This window comes from Balaenoptera musculus, chromosome 8, assembly GCF_009873245.2.
Source record: "Balaenoptera musculus isolate JJ_BM4_2016_0621 chromosome 8, mBalMus1.pri.v3, whole genome shotgun sequence".
NCBI classification, from domain to species: domain Eukaryota; kingdom Metazoa; phylum Chordata; class Mammalia; order Artiodactyla; family Balaenopteridae; genus Balaenoptera; species Balaenoptera musculus.
The window spans coordinates 29,654,566-29,671,903 of record NC_045792.1 but is presented as its reverse complement, the minus strand read 5'-3'; the positions used below and the strand labels follow the sequence as shown (position 1 = coordinate 29,671,903).

General features: G+C 35.3%; 1 protein-coding gene across 2 annotated transcripts in view; it reads left to right on the top strand.

Moving 5' to 3' along the window:
• The window catches only part of DYNC2H1 (dynein cytoplasmic 2 heavy chain 1), a 368,911-nt gene that overhangs the window by 125,121 nt on the left and 226,452 nt on the right, over positions 1 to 17,338 (top strand). For both annotated transcript variants that reach the window (XM_036860514.1, XM_036860513.1), the window contains exons 58-61: positions 1,582 to 1,705; positions 2,532 to 2,653; positions 11,558 to 11,644; positions 14,031 to 14,157. In XM_036860514.1, the coding sequence (XP_036716409.1) occupies positions 1,582 to 1,705; positions 2,532 to 2,653; positions 11,558 to 11,644; positions 14,031 to 14,157 (460 nt within the window). The remainder of the gene's footprint in view (positions 1 to 1,581; positions 1,706 to 2,531; positions 2,654 to 11,557; positions 11,645 to 14,030; positions 14,158 to 17,338) is intronic.

Here is a 17,338-nt window from a genome sequence, read left to right as displayed (position 1 = left end):
CGCCAGTCTCTGGAGTTCGTTTAGGCGGCGCCCTGAATCCCCTCTCCTTGCGCGCCGCGAAACAAAGAGGCAAGAAAAAGTCTCTTGCCTCTTCGTTCGGCAGCTGCAAACTTTTTCCCGGTCTCCCTCCCAGCCAGCTGTGGTGCGCTAACCCCTTCAGGCTGTGTTCACGCCGCCAACCCCAGTCCTCTCCCTGCGATCCGACCAAAGCCCGAGCCTCAGCTCCCAGCCCCGCCCGCCCTGGAGGCTGAGCAGACAAGCCTCTCAGGCTGGTGAGTGCTGGTCAGCGCCGAGCCTCCGTGCGGGAAGTGAGGGAATCTCTCCGCTTTGCCCTCCACACCCCTGTGGCTGCGCTCTCCTCCGTGGCTCCGAAGCTTCCCCCCTCTGCCACCCGCAGTCTCTGCCCACGAAGGGGCTTCCTAGTGCATGGAAATCTTTCCTCCTTCACAGCTCCCTCCCACTGGTGCAGGTGCCATCCCTATTCTTTTGTCTCTGTTATTTCTTTTTTCTTTTGCCCTACCCAAGTACGGGGGGAGTTTCTTGCCTTTTGGGAGGTCTGACGTTTTCTGCCAGCGTTCAGTGGGTGTTCTGTAGGAGCAGTTCCACGTGTAGATGTATTTCTACTGTATCTGTGGGAAGGAAGGTGATCTCCGTGTCTTACTCTTCCGCCATCTTCTCTCCTCCCCTTCTAAATATTTCTTATATTGCTTCTCAAACTGAATTTCATCTAAGTACCTGGTTACACACTTTCCCCTGATATTTCAAGATCGTCTATGTAATCATATATCAAGATCTATATTTTCCTTTCTCTATAAGTGATTGTTAAAAGTGTCAAAGGAAAAGAGGAATGCCTTAAAGTCTTTAAGAACATCTTAATAAACATAAATATTTATTTGGTCCTCACACAGTATAGAGCATTGTGTTTACTGTGATTTACTGATGAAGAAAATATAGTCACTATTCTCAAAAAGAATCTTGGACTCTTGGCAGAGACAGAGAGACACAGAGAGCAGGCGAGAGCCCCATAAATTATATAAGAGTGATGTAAACTGGAAGAGAAAAGGCTGATTATTAACTCAATATGCAATTATGCAGCTTTAGGTTTCACAGTAGAACAATGGTATTGTGGTTTGTGATGCTATACAATTCCATTTTAGGACTTAGGTTGACAGTAGAGTTCTTTTTCTATCTGAAATGGGAGAGAAGATTTAGATTGAGGGAGCACTTTAAAATCTTTCTTATAAAGGAGTCAGAATATTTTCTTGCATATCCTAGAATGTATTAGTACCCAGGGGTTCACAAAAAGGGATGTGGGTAGAGTTCAAGATTATAATTCCTTCATTTTATTGCTTCAGTGTATTCACAGAACATTAGAAAAACTGTTGTGCATCTTTCTGGAGATCCTCGTCTATAAAAAATGACGAATGGTACTTTAGAAGCTTAAGTACTTTAAAAGTATCCTATTTTTTGGTTAGCTAATAGATTAAAAGTATTGTATACACCACTTTGTTAAATTGATATTTTTGTTAAAAATAGCAAACTTTATTTAGCCTTATTTGAAGTACTATGCTTTAATTTCAGTTTCCTTGCAAAGAGAGGTGTGAGAGAAGACATAGCAACCTTTGATGCACGAAATATTCCAAAGGAAATAAGAGAGAGTGTTGAAGAACTTCTTTTTAAAAATAAAGGATCTTTTGATCCAAAGGTAATTTTTAACAGTTACACCATAAATTCCCTTTCCATACTATATAATATTCTGCTTGTCAAAATATGATGATTTATCATTATTGATTGTTTAGTTTGCCTAAAAACTAAAAGTTTATTATAATAAGTTGTACGTATTATAGCTGGGAAGCATTTACCAGAAGAATTAGGTAAACTATTGTAGAACCTAGGGGGTTGGGGGCAGGTTTATTATCTTAAGTGGTTTTTGAATCTTATGATCTGCTGGCAACGGTAAGGTCCTAGCTAATCATAACTTCCAACTTGCCTGTATGCTTTTATTTCTTCTAGTATACTTGTCATATAATAACAGATATCTCTCTTGGAATATTTATATCTAATTTCAGCGAACAGTTCAAATTCCATGATTCTGGTCTTTTTTAGATCCTTTATTCAAAATGTCATGTACTTCTTCTTTGACACCAATAGCAATTGTTTGAAAATTGCTTTTATCTAATAAAGATCTATCTTGTATATTGAAGAGAAAGAATTGATGCTTGAACATCATTGTGGACGGCACATGTATTCATTTTAAACGTGGCTAATAATTACTTATGTCAATAAAATGTCATTATATTAAAGATTGTATGTGGTTCAAAAAGATTAATTCTTAAGAAAAAATAGAGTTTATGTATTTTTCACTTAATCAAAATAGCAATTCACTTTATTTTTATTTTTGCTATAAACCAAAAACTTCAGTATTTGGGATAAGTTATTAAACAAATGGTTAAAGAAAATACACTAGAATTAACTTTGCTTTTATTTGAAATTAAGTTAGGATGCAGGATAATTTCTGATGTATTTTTCAGAACGCCAAGCGTGCCAGTACTGCAGCTGCTCCTTTAGCTGCCTGGGTTAAAGCCAATGTTCAGTACTCCCATGTCTTGGAACGAATTCAGCCTTTGGAAACTGAACAGGCAGGATTAGAATCGTAAGTGAAACATAAAATATAAATAATTCTAACCTTTATTTTCATCAATTTGATGACCTAGTTATATTATTAGGATTTATTTCTTGTCTGTGTCTAAAAAGGCAGCTGACAACACTGAGTCATTTAAATACAAATTAAGAATGTAGATCAAGATGATGGAGTGGAGGATGTGGAGCTCACCTCACTTCACAAACACATCAAAAATACATCTACATGTGGAACAATTATCATGGAAAACTAACTAGAAACTGGCAGAAGAACTGTACAATTAAAGCTGCAAGAAAGATCTGTACATAATTGGGTAGGACAGAAAAAAAAGCCATTTGGTCAGGACCTGAGCCCCTAAGAAGGATCTGTAAGAAAGAGAAGTTCTATATGGGTGGACCCTTGACTTGAAGAGTGAGGAGGTTGAGCCACAAACTGGGCATACCAGTCCTGGGCTCCTGCGTGGAAGAGACAGCCCCTTTGCCTGCTGGGAAATCTACTGAGACAGACAGAAGGGCTGGAAAAGCCTAGACTGTACTTGTGAGGAGTGCTCGCATGCTGGCTTGCTAACAATCAGGGTGGAGAGAGCTTTGCATTAGTGGGTGCTGCCTTACCACACTTCCCAATCCGAACGGGCAAACAACCCAGGCCCACTCACTCCATCCCTGGTGCAAGATTTGCACACAGACTTGGTCTAGCTATGCAGAGACAGACTGGGGAGGCTGGGGTATGATCCGGTGGAGCCATGGAGGCCATTGTCAGTGTGCATATAAGCAGTGCCACAGAAATGCCCAGTGACTAAGCACTGAAGCTCAGGCAGACAGGCCTTGAGAGAGACACAGCCCGAGGGCCTGGGGTGTGGTCCAGGTGGGCGGTAGCAGTTGTCATCAGCATGCTCAGGAGTACAGAGCCTTTCATCTCCCAGTGAGAGCACCCTGGCTCTGGCTCTGGCTCCACTCACTCCACACCACAGCTTAGCAGTAGATCTGGGTCAGACAGGTCCTGTGAGAACACTGCCACGGAGGCAGCCCAGATCTCTGGTGGCAGTGCAGTCACTTCAATTCCTGCAGCCACAACGCCTCAGCCCTCAGCCCCAGCCTACTTCAGACCATAGCCTTGCACTAGATCTCGGATGAACACAGCAGAGAAAGGGATTCAACCTTGGGCTGCTTCTGAGCAGAAACGTGAATGCCTACACAGGTGACGCATAGGTCCTCTGTGACTGCATGGGCCTTACTTGCTTCAGCAATCACCTCCTTTTGGACAGGGCTTGAACTCATGGACGGTGGAGCCTGATTGAGCCTGACCATCAGAACTTCTACTCCAACAACTGGGGAGCAGACCTCACCCCTGACAGGGCATTGACAGCCATGGAGCAGAGAAAAAGTCCCACTTCACATCTTGTACAGGCTCTAGATGCTACAACACCATACCAGCCATACCACCTATCAAGGGGATAACAGCCCACACACCCTGAAGAATGATGTGGCTGGCGTCCAACTGAAACCAGCCCTCACACCAAAAATATTGGATTCACACAGTCTACACAGTGATGCTTCCACATAAAAACACCCCTTCAAGACCACAGTTGATAACTGTTTCTGCTAAATTCATAGAGACAAAGAAAGTTAAGTAAAATGAAAAGGGAGAGGAACTACTTCCAATTAAAAGAACAAGATAAATCCCCTGAAAGAACAAATAATGAAACAGACCATGCACCAGTCTACTAGACCCTGAATTCAAAAAGGAGGTAATAAAAATGCTAATTGAATTAAGAAAGATTATCGATAGAAACACAGATCACTGTAACAAGGACCTAGGAACTATAAAGAGGAACCAATCAAAAACAGACAATTCAATTCCCAAGATAAAACCAATCTAGAGGCAATGAATAGCAGACTAAATGACACAAAAGAATAAATAAGTGATCTGGAGATAGAATAATGGAAATCACCCAATCAGAACAGCAGACAGAAAGACAAATGAAAAAAAAAATGAAATCAACATATCAGATCTATGGGATAATATAAAACATGCTAACTTATGCATGACGGGTTTCAGAAGGAGATGAGAGAAGGGGGTTGAAAATGTATTTCAAGAAAATGTGTCTGAAGACTTCAAAAACCTAAAGAAGGAAACAGATACCCAGGTACAGTAAGCACAGAGAGTCCCAAACAGGATGAACCCAAACAGACCCACACTAAGTCATATATTAATTAAAATGACAAAAGTTAAAGAGAGGATTCTAAAGGCAGCAAGAGAAAAACAAAGATTTAGTTACAGGGGAACCACCAAAAGGCTATCAGCTGATTTCTCTGCAGAAACTTTACAGGCTAGTAGGGATGGCATGATATATTCAAAGTACTGAAGGGCAAAGCCTGCAACCTAGGGTGCTGTTCCTAGCAAGATTATCATTTGGAATAGAAGGAGAGCTAAAGAATTTTTCAAAGAAGCAAAAGCTAAAAGAATTTAGCAATACTAAACCTACCCTAAAAGGAATATTGAAGGGTCTTCTCTAAGTAGAAAAGAAGCAAGAATCTGTAAGAAAGGGAAAATCAGAATAGGAAAGGCAAATATATAAAAGGATTGAAGATCACTTTTAAAAACCAATACATAGATTAAAAAATAATAATAAAATTGTGAAAGAAATTATAACTACAATTAACAGTAAAAGGATAAACATGACAATGTAAAATAGGATATCAAAATCACAAAATGTAGGGGAGGGGAGTATAAAAATGTAGATTTTTAAAAAATATGAACTTGAATGACCATCAATTTAAAGCAAGTAAATATAGTTATGGGTCAACATACTTGAACTCCATGGTAACCTCAAATCAGAAACGTACAATAGATTCACCAAAACCAAAAAGAAAGAACTCAAGCATACTACAAAAGAAAAACATCAACCCCCTCCCCCTGCCAAAGGAAAAAAAATGCACAGAGAAGAACTACAAAAACAACTGGAAAACAAGGATTAAAATGGCAGTAAATACATACTTATCAATAATTACTTTAAATGTCACTGGACTAAATGCTCTGATCAAAAGACAGAGTGGCAGATTGAAGGAAAAAACCAAGAAACTACAATTTGCTGCCTTCAGAAGACTAACATCAGGATGAAAGATACACATAGACTGAAAGGGGATGGAAAAAGAGAATTCATGCAAATGGAAACAACAAGAAAGTGGGGGTAACAATACTCCTATCAGACAAAATAGACTTTAAAACAAAAGCCATAAAGAAAGAAAAAGGGCATTATATAATGATAAAGTGATCAATATAAGAAGAGGATATTACACTTGTACCGTAAGAGCACCTAAGTATATAAAACAAATGCTAGCAGACATAAAGGGAGAAATTGCCAATGATACAATAATAGTAGGAGTCTTTAACACCCCACTGACATCAATGGACAGATCATCCAGACAGAAAATCAATAAGGCAAGAACGTTCCTAAATGATACAGTAGAGCAGTTGGACTTAATTGATGTCTATAGGGCACTACGTCCAAAACAAAAAACAAAAACCAAAAACAGAATACACGTTCCTTTCAAGCTCACATAGAAGATTCTCTAGGATAGATAACATACTAGATCACACAACAAGCCTCAACAAATTTAAGAGGATAGATATTATTTCAAGCATCTTTTCTGACCACAGTGGTATGGAACTAGAAATCAACTACAGAAAGCAAAATAGGAAAAGAACAAACACATGGAGACAAAACAACAAGCTACAAAAAAAAAACAGTGGCTCAACAATGAAATCAAAGAATAAATCAGAAAATACCTTGAGACAAATGACAATGAAAACACAACCTTACAAAATCTATGGGATGCAGCAAAACAGTTTTAAGAGGGAAATTTATAGTGATATACAGGCCTTCCTCAAGTAACAAGAAAAATCTCAAATAAACAACCCAACATACCACCAAAATGAATAAGAAAAAGAAGGATAAACAAAATCCAAAGTTAACAGAAGTAATGAAATAATAAAGATCAAGGGGAAATAAATAAAATAAGAGATCAAAAAATAATAGAAAAGATCAGTGAAACCAAGAGCTGATATTTTGAAAAGGTAAATCAACAAACCTCCAGAGAGACTCACCAAAAACAAAAGAGAAAGGACTCCAATAATTAAAATAAGAAATGAAAGAGGAGAAATACATACAGCCTGCCAAAATTGAGTCAAGAAGAAATGGATAACTTGAACAGACTGATCACTAGAAGTGCAATAGAATATGTAATAAAAAAAAAAAAAAAAACCTCCCTGCAAATAAAAGCCCTGGACTGGATGGCTTCACTGGGAAATTCTACCAAACATACAAGGAAGAACTCATACCAGTCCTTCTAAAACTATTCCAAAAAATTGAAGAGGAAGGAGCACTTCCAAATTCAATCTATGAGACCACCATTATCCTGACACCAAAACCAGACAAAGACACTACAAAAAAAGAAATTTACAGGCCAATATCTTTGATGAATATAGACGTAAAAATCTTCAGCAAAATATTAGCAAATTGAATCCAGCAATACATGAAAAGGATCATACACCATGATAAAGTTGGGTTCATTCCAGGATCACAAGGATGGTTCAAAATATGTGAATCAATCAGTGTAATACACCACATTAACAAAAGCAAAGACAGAAACCACATCATCATCTCAATAGTTGCAGAAAAAGGATTTGACAACGTTCAATATCCATTCATGATAAAAACTCTCACCAAAATGGGTATATAGGGAACATATCTGAACATAATAAAAGCCATTTATGACAAACCCATAGCCAACATAATACTTAATGGTGAAAAGCTGAAAGGCTTCCTGGTAAATTCAAGAACAAGGCAAGGATATCCACTCTCACCAGTTCTATTCAACATAGTATTGGAAGACCTAACTATAGCAGTTGGACAAGAAAAAGAAGTAAAACGTTTCCGAATTGGAAGGAAAGATTGAAAACTGTCACTACTTCAGATGACATGATACTCTATAAAGAAAACCCCAAAGTCTCCACACAAAAACTATTAGAACTAATAAATGAGTTCAGAAAGGTAGCAGGATACAAGATTAATACATGGAAATTTGTTGTGTTTCTTTACACTAACAATTAAATATCAGAAAGAGAAAGCAAAAAAAAAAAAAAATCCTGTTTATAATCATGTCAAAAAAAGTAAAATACCTAGGAATAAACTTAACTGAGGAGGTGAAAGACGTATATGCTGAAAGCTGTAAAACATTGGTGTAAAGTAAATTGAGGATGATTCAGAGAGACAAAAAGATATCCCATGCTCTTGGATTGGAGGAATTAATATTGTTAAAATGGCCATACTACCCAAAGTAATATACAGATTTAATGCAATCTCTATCAAAATACTCATGACATTTTTCACAGAGCTAGAACAAATAATCCTAAAATTTATATCGAACCCCAAAAGACCCAGAATTGCCAAAGCAATCCTGAGGAAAAAGAACAAAGTTGGAGGCATACCCCTTCCAGACCTCAGACTATACTACAAAGCTACAGTAATAAAAACAGTGTAGTATTGGCACAAAAACAGACATATATATCAATGGAACAGAATAGACAGCCCAGAAATAAACCCATGCACCCATGTTCAATTAATCTATGACAAAGGAGGCAAGAATATACAATGGAGAAAAGAGAGTTTCTTTAACAAGTGGTGTTGGGAAAGCTGGACAGCTACGTGTAAATCAATGAAATTAGAACACTCCCTCACACCATATACAAAAATAAACTCAAAATGGTTTAAAGACCTAAATATAAGACATGACACCATAAAACTCCTAGAAGAGAACATAGGCAAAAACATTTTCTGACATAAATCATAGCAATATTTTCTTGGATCAGTCGTGTAGGCAAAAGAAATAAAAGCAAAAATAAACAAATGGCACCTAATCAAACTTAAAAGCTTTTGCACAGCAAAGGAAACCATCAACAAAATGAAAAGAAAACCTACAGAATGGGAAAAAAAAATATTTGCAAGCAGTGTGACTGACAAGGGTAAATATACAAACAATTCATACAGCTCATTAACAAACAAATAAACAACCCAATCAAAAAATGGGCAGAAGGCCTAAATATACATTTCTCCAAAGAAGACATACAAATGGCCAACAGGCACATGAAAAGATGCTCATCATCACTAATTATTAGAGAAATGCAAATCAAAACCCCAATGAGGTATCACCTCACACAAGTCAGAATGGCTGTCATCAAAAAGTCCACAAATAATAAATGCCGGAGAGGGTGTGGAGAAAGGGAACCCTTCTACACACACTGGGTGGGAATGTAAACTGGTGCAGCCACTATGGAAAACTGTATGGATGTTCCTTAAAAAACTAAAAGTAGAGCTACCATATGATCTTGCAATCCCACTCCTGGGCATATATCTGGAGAAAACTATAAGTTGAAAAGATACATGCACCCCAGTGTTCATTGCAGCACTGTTTACAATAGCCAAGACATGGAAGCAACCTAAATGTCCATCGACAGATGAATGGATAAAGAAGATAAACAAAATGAATCTATATACAAAACAGAAGCAGACTTACAGACATATAATACAAATTTATGGTTACCAAAGGAGAGAGAGAGTGAGGGATAGATTAGGCATATATTATTAAAAGACATAAACTATTATACGTAAAATAGATAAGCAACAAGGTTTTACTATATAGCACAGGGAATTCAATATCTTATAATCTACAATGGAATATAATCTGCAAAAAAAAAAAAACTGGATCACTATGCTGTACACCTGAAACTAACACAGTATTGTAAATTAACTATACATCATTAAAGAAAAAGAAAAAAAGTAAGTTAAAAGTTAAACAGAACAAAAAAAGAAAAAGCAATTAAAAGATGGATAGCAGAATCAACTCACTTTTTTCCTCCTCTGTTAAGTTGTTGGAAAGATAAGTTGGTAGAAGTTCCTTTAAAGAACCAAAATTTTCTGAAGGAATACTGTCAAAGTACAAAAAGTAGATTTTAGAAATTTAGAGCTTTTATATTTTTTTCTCTAAGTTTTAGGAAACTTTTAGTATATAATTTCCAAAACATTATCTGGCAGGTGTGGGGAAAATTTAACGATTTACTTTTGGGGCTTAAACTATTAATTTGCTATTGTTACTAAGTTAGTATTATATTTTATCTCATTTGTTCTGAATGCAGACTAAGAGATATGTTATGTTTATGATCATTCAACTTTTGAAATTATCTATTACTTCTTACTCTACACAAGGAGATTTTTAGCTGCCTAAGTTTCTTATTTTTTTCAATATAATTACATGAAATGTTTGTGTTAAATCATATTAAATATGATTATATATTTTGATTATATAAATATTTTTTACAGCTTAGATGTATCATGTTTTATGAGTATATTTCCTTTCTTGTATACCTTTTGTTATGCTTAATAATTGCCTTATTTTTTCAATTGATTATTTTTTTCTGTTTATGTATCACATATTTATCCACAGTCTTTTTGTCAGACCCTAAAACGTATTTGGAATCTATGTGTTCTATTTAATTTTTTCTTAGTACTCTCCTACTTAGAGCCTTTTGTCCTCCTGTTTCAAGGTGGGTTAGTTCTTCCCTAGGCCTGCAGTCTACAGCTTAAGTTATCTTGAGATTGCTTTTCACCATTATTCTGGGGTTATATTTGTCTGTTTTCTGATCATATTCTCTTATTTTGGGTCTTTGTCTTTCTCTTTCTTAGTTTAGTCACTCATTTTTCTGGAACACATCCTCCATAGTAGCTTCTTAAGCAAGGTTATATGGGATGAAAAATATTTTGAGATTTGCATGTCTAAAATTATCTGTATTATACTATTATATGTGATCATAATTGGGCTGGGTTTAAAATACTAGACTAGAAATAGATTAATCTCATGATTTTGAAGGCCTTATTCTATTGTAGTAGTTCTCAAAATGTGGTCCCTGAACCAGCAGCATCAATGTTACCTGGGAAATTGTTAAAAGAACAAATTTTTGATCTCCATCAAGGCTTATTGAACCAGATATGCTGGGGAATGAGACCTTGCAATCTGTGTTTTAACAAAAACTCAAGTTGATTTGTGCAATGCACAAATGCCCAGCAGTGCATGGCAGTGTGGACTGGCCATTTGATGACAACCTCTCAATACTTGTGGGTATTTTTGAGAGGGGTAAGCCAGTCATTTCTCTAGAAGAATCCTAATATCTTCTGCCTAGGGATTGAGTAGGGGTGGTTGGCGGTGGGTAAGGGGCATAAGGTTTGACTTTCAGGGATGTATGAAGAGGATAGTCTGCTCTCAATGCAGGAGGGAATCTGAGGTCAAACGTTATATTATCAATTATTAAACAATCTTCTGTATTTAGCTCTATTATTTTCTTCAGAGGTACCTGCTGTCTACATTTCCTGAACATTTTTGAATACTTCTTTTCCCCTATCTTCCTGCAGTCATTTAACTTTTGCCCTTTTGCATTTTGGTATGTCAGTTATCACCTTTCAAAATTTTATTAAAATTACTACTTCATAATACTTTTCTCTTTCATTGTCTTTATTCTTGTGCGTGTATGTTTTAATTTATTCCCTTGGTTTCATTTTAGTAGGATTTTAGAAGGGACAGAAGATAAGTGAATACTTTTACTCTTCCATTTTTATCTAGAAATCTATGGGCACAAGTGTTTTAAAATATAGATTCCTGGAAGTGGTATGGTTAGGTCAGAGAATACACTTTTAATTATAGCATTGCTTTTCAAATCAAATTCTAAGTGAAGGTATTATAACTGCTGAATTATTGACAGTTTTCATTGTCATTTATTTACTGCACGATTACATTTTAAGGTGCTGTTGCGGCTTTTTGTTGATAACTAAAGTAGAATGACTTATAAAATTGAATTATATTTTAGAAATTTGCGGAAAACTGAAGACAGAAAAAGGAAACTAGAGGAGCTTCTTAATTCTGTTGGTCAAAAAGTGTCAGAACTCAAAGAAAAGTAAGTTAAGTTTTGAAATGTATTTTGAATATTTGAAAACATACCTCAACTAATACTTAAATTTTGAAAAGCTTAGTTATAATCAGTCTTAATTTTTTGGTATCTCACTCTAAAAAGGGGAAGGATATAAAATAATATAGAATGTCTTCCTTTTTAAAAAAATTTAATAAGAACAAAAATATTTTAAGTTTCTGTATTCCCAAGCATTGGAAAATTGAGCAGGAAGAATTGAATGTAATGTGTTAATGCTGGGAGTGTTTACATTTGGTGTTCCCATTTCTTTATTATTTTGACTTCAAGATTTTAGACTCCTTTATTTCAGATGATGCTATAGGAACACCTATTCCATAATCTTTCCAGAGGTATATGATCATGTTAAAAATTTTTTATCTTTTTAACTTTGCCCTTTTTGGTATTAAAAAATATTCCTTCCTGCAAATATTATTCTCAAATTTAAGAACCATTTATGAATGTGATTACTCTTAAAACCTTTCATGTACCTCTGTGTTCCTGTGATTGCTTTTTAATATAGGATAGAAAATATTGGTATGGGAATTATTATAAATGTGGAAGCATTTTCCTTTAAGAATTGTGAAGATTAGAAAACTGGAGAATGTATCATTAAATATAGCATATGTTATCACTTGCTTTCAGTTTTATGAGATTAAAACTTTTCTATAAACACATTTTTTCTTTAAGTGGTGTGTTATGTTTCCTTTTTTTTCTTATGGAAGAAATACAAATTATTGCACCAAGAAAAAAATTCATCAGACTAAAAACTATGAATTTTTTTTTCTATATAGAGTTAGGAAACAGTTATCTCTATTTACATTTATATATATGTATTTATAGAGAAAAAACAAATAAAAAAATCTTCAAACCCATAAATTCAATGTTTTTAACATTCCTGAATGTTTTTTATGTTAGACATACAGAAATGAAATCACGTAATTTCCTTCCAGCTATAATTAGAGAAGTATAAGGAAAATAATATATTCTTTTCAGTGTTACATGCTCAGAATCAGTACTTAATAATACTCAGATAATTGTCAAATATTTATTGAGTGGTTAGCTTATGATACCAATGTTTGACTCCATTTGTTAGTCATTTGCATTGTCAGGTGTTGTCCTAGGCACTTTACATATTCATCTTTTTTAATACTTAAAACAACACTGAGAGGTGGATATTCTTACATTTTGCAGATTAGGAAGCTAAAGATTGGAAAGATTTATTTGCCTAAGTTGAGCAGTTAGTAAATGACTAAGCAAGCATTAGATCTTGTATTTGTCTGACTCCATAAAGTTCCTTTTCTTAGTCACTACACCATACTACCACTATTGTGGAAGGATTAGTATGAAAACCTTCTGAATAATATGACTGAGGATCTTGTGGATAATGTGACTGAGAAATTGAATTTTTAATTTTATTTAGTTTTAATTAATTTAAATTTAGACAGCCATATGTGTCTACCATTTTGGACAAGTGACTCCTAGAGTCTTATGTCTAGGGAAGGGAGGAATAGAGCACTTAGAGAGGCAATAAAAGTACTGTAAAATGCCTGGAACTTAATATCAGACACACCCATATATGAATTTTAGGTCCTCTGCTTACTACTGGGGAGACCTGTGCAATAATCTGTGTGGATTTAAGTTTCCATATTTATAAAATGAGAATTGTAATACTTATTTTGAACTGTTCTGAGAATTGGCAGAATCCTGGGCATTTTGAAGGCACTTACATATTTGTTGAAGGACTAAGTAATAGGAATATTACTATTATATTTAATAAAATTATATGTACAAGTATTTTTAAGGAAAATAATTTAAAAGTTTTAAACTTTGGCAAATGGGCACATAGGGAGAGAACATATCTAATGGGCTGAATATTTCAGGTGAATTTTAAGATTTTATTTATATTTTTGATAGGTTTATATTTGAGGGAGTTAGAGTGAGGGGTGAGGTAGGGATAAGGAAGGAGCTGAAAAGTATTCTAGGCAAATGGAACATCCTGTTGAAGGGCACAGCAGATAAAAGGGCATTTTCTGAGAATATAAAATTCTTCAGATGTTGACATATAGTTTTACTGAACTGAGTAAAATGAAATAAAACTGAAAAGATAGATCAATATTATGACTGGGCCTTTGAATGTCATATTAATAAGTTTATACATAATGTAGTAGGACATCAAGGCCCTGTGACAATGTTCCCCTTTAAACGTATGCATTGGTATTGTGTCTCTTACATTAATGATAATTTATATGCAAATATTATCAATATTATAGCTAATTCAATTATTGTATAAAAGTTCACTTTACTATATAAGCATAATTTAATTAAATCTATCTTAAATCCGGTTGTCTTTAATTAAATTTTAATGTTTTCATAGATTTCAGAGCAGGACTTCAGAAGCTGCCAAACTTGAAGCTGAAGTAAGCAAAGCACAAGAAACAATTAAAGCTGCAGAAGTCTTGATTAATCAGCTTGATAGAGAACACAAGAGATGGAATACACAGGTTTGTTTGAGAGAGAGGTCATAAAGAGGCATTGTTTAAAACACAGGAAATGTGTAAGATAATGTATTTGTTAACAAAAATGAAAAGGAAAAAATATCCATTAAATTTCAGCTGGCTTAGGATAAATTATCTAGATATTAATGGCCATGATGTGAATTAATCTTTTTTTTTCACATCTTTATTGGAGTATAATTGCTTTACAATGGTGAGTTAGTTTCTGCTGTATAACAAAGTGAATCAGCTATACATAAACATATATCCCCATATCTCCTCCTGTTTGCAGCTCCCTCCCACCCTCCCTATCCCACTGCTCTAGGTAGGTGGACACAAAGCACCGAGCTGATCTCCCTGTGCTATGTGGCTGCTTCCCACTAGCTATCTGTTTTACATTTGGTAATGTATATATGTCCATGCCACTCTATCACTTCGTCCCAGCTTACTCTTCCCCCTCCCTGTGCCCTCAAGTCCATTCTCTATGTCTGCGTCTTTATTCCTGTCCTGCCCCTAGGTTCTTCAGAACCATTTTTTTTAGATTCCATATATGTGTGTTAGCGTACGGTATTTGTTTTTCTCTTTCTGACTTACTTCACTCTGTATGACAGTATCTATGTCCATCCATCTCATTACAAATAACTCAGTTTCATTTCTTTTTATGCCTGAGTAATATTCCATTGTATATATATGCCACATCTTCTGTATCCATTCATCTGTTGATGGACACTTAGGTTGCTTCCATGTCCTGTCTATTGTAAATGGTGCGGCAATGAACATTGAGGTACATGTCCTCTTTTTGAATTATGGTTTTCTCAGGGTATATGCCCAGTAGTGGGATTGCTGGGTCGTATTGTAGTTCTATTTTTAGACTTTTCACCATTGTATATTATTGCCTCCTTTATCAAAAATAAGGTGACCATATGTGCATGGGTTGATCTCTGGGCTTTCTATCCTGTTCCATTGATCTGTATTTCTGTTTTTGTGCCAGTACCATTCTGTCTTGATTACTGTGGCTTTGTAGTATAGTCTGAAGACAGGGAGCCTGATTCCTCCAGCACCGGTTTACTTTCTCAATATTGCTTTGGCTGTTTGGGGTCTTTTGTGTTTCCATACAAATTGTGAAATTTTTTATTCTAGTTCTGTGAAAAATGCCATTGGTAGTTTGATAGGGATTGCATTGAATCTGTAGATTGCTTTGGGTGGTATAGTCATTTTCACAATGTTGATTCTTCCAATCCAAGCACATGATATATCTCTCCATCTGTTTGTATCATCTTTAATTTCTTTCATCAGTGTCTTATAATTTTCTGCATACGGATCTTTTGTCTCCTTAGGTAGGTTTATTCCTAGGTATTTTATTCTTTTTGTTGCAGTGGTAAATGGGAGTGTTTCCTTAATTTCTCTTTCAGGTTTTTCATCATTAGTGTATAGGAATGCAAGAGATTTCTGTGCATTAATTTTGTGTCCTGCTACTTTACCACATTCATTGATTAGCTCTAGTAGTTTTCTGGTAACATCATTGTGATTCTCTATGAATAGTATCATGTCATCTGCAAACAGTGACAGTTTTACTTCTTCTTTTCCGATTTGGATTCCTTTTATTTCTTTTTCTTCTCTGATTGCTGTGGCTAAAACTTGCAAAACTATGTTGAATAATAGTGGTGAGAGTGGGCAACCTTGTCTTGTACCTGATGTTAGTGGATATGGTTTCAGTTTTTCACCATTGAGAACGATGTTGGCTGTGGGTTTGTCATATATGGCCTTTTTTATGTTGAGGTAAGTTCGCACTATGCCTATGTTCTGTAGAGTTTTTATCATAAGTGGGTGTTGAATTTTGTTGAAAGCTTTTTCTGCATCTATTGAGATGATCAATATGGTTTTTTCTCCTTCAATTCGTTAATATGGTTTATCACATTGATTGATTTGCGTATATTGAAGACTCCTTGCATTCCTGGGATAAACCACACTTGATCGTGGTGTATGATCCTTTTAATGTGCTGCTGGATTCTGTTTGCTAGTATTTTGTTGAGGATTTTTGCATTTATGTTAATCAGTGATATTGGTCTGTAATTATCTTTTTTGGTGACATCTTTGGTTTTGGTGTCAGGGTGATGGTGGCCTCGTACGATGAGTTTAGGACTGTTCCTCCCTCTACTATATTTTGGAAGAGTTTGAGAAGGATAGGTGTTAGCTCTTCTCTAAATGTTTGATAGAATTCGCCTGTGAAGCCATCCATCTGGTCCTGGGCTTTTGTTTGTTGGAAGATTTTTAATCACAGTTTCAATTTCAGTGCTTGTGATTGGTCTGTTTATATTTTCTATTTCTTCCTGGTTCAGTCTCGGGAGGTTGTGCTTTTCTAAGAATTTGTTCATTTCTTCCAGGTTGTCCATATTATTGGCATATAGTTGCTTGTAGTAATCTCTCATGATCCTTCGTATTTCTTCAGTGTCAGTTGTTACTTCTCCTTCTTCATTTCTAATTCTGTTGATTTGAGTCTTCTCCCTTTTTTTCTTGATGAGTCTGGCTAGTGGTTTATCAATTTTGTTTACCTTCTCAAAGAACCAGCTTTTAGTTTTATTGATCTTAGCTATTTTTTTCTCTCTTTCTTTTTCATTTATTTCTAATTTGATATTTATGATTCCTTTCCTTCTGCTAACTTTGAGATTTTTTTGTTCTTCTTTCTCTAATTGCTTAAGGTGTAAGTTTAGGTTGTTTGTTAGAGATATTTCTCGTTTCTTGAGGTAGGATTGTATTGCTATAAACTTCCCTCTTAGAACTGCATTTGCTGCATCCCCTAGGTTTTGGGTCGGTGTGTTTTCATTGTCACTTGTTTCAAAGGTATTTTTGAAATCAAAGGTATTTTTCTTTGATTTCTTCAGTCATCTCTTGGTTATTTAGTAGTGTATTGTTTAGCCTTCATGTGTTTGTATTTTTTGCAGAATTTTTCCTGTAATTGATATCTAGTCTCATAGCATTGTGGTCGGAAAAGATACTTGATACGATTTCAATTTTCTTAAATTTACCAAGGCTGGATTTGTGACCCAAGGTATGATCTATCCTAGGGAATATTCCATGAGCCCTTGAGAAGATAGCGTGTTTTGTTGTTTTTGGATGGAATGTCCTTTAAATATCAATTAAGTCCATCTTGTTTAAGGTATCATTTAAAGCTTGTGTTTCCTTATTTATT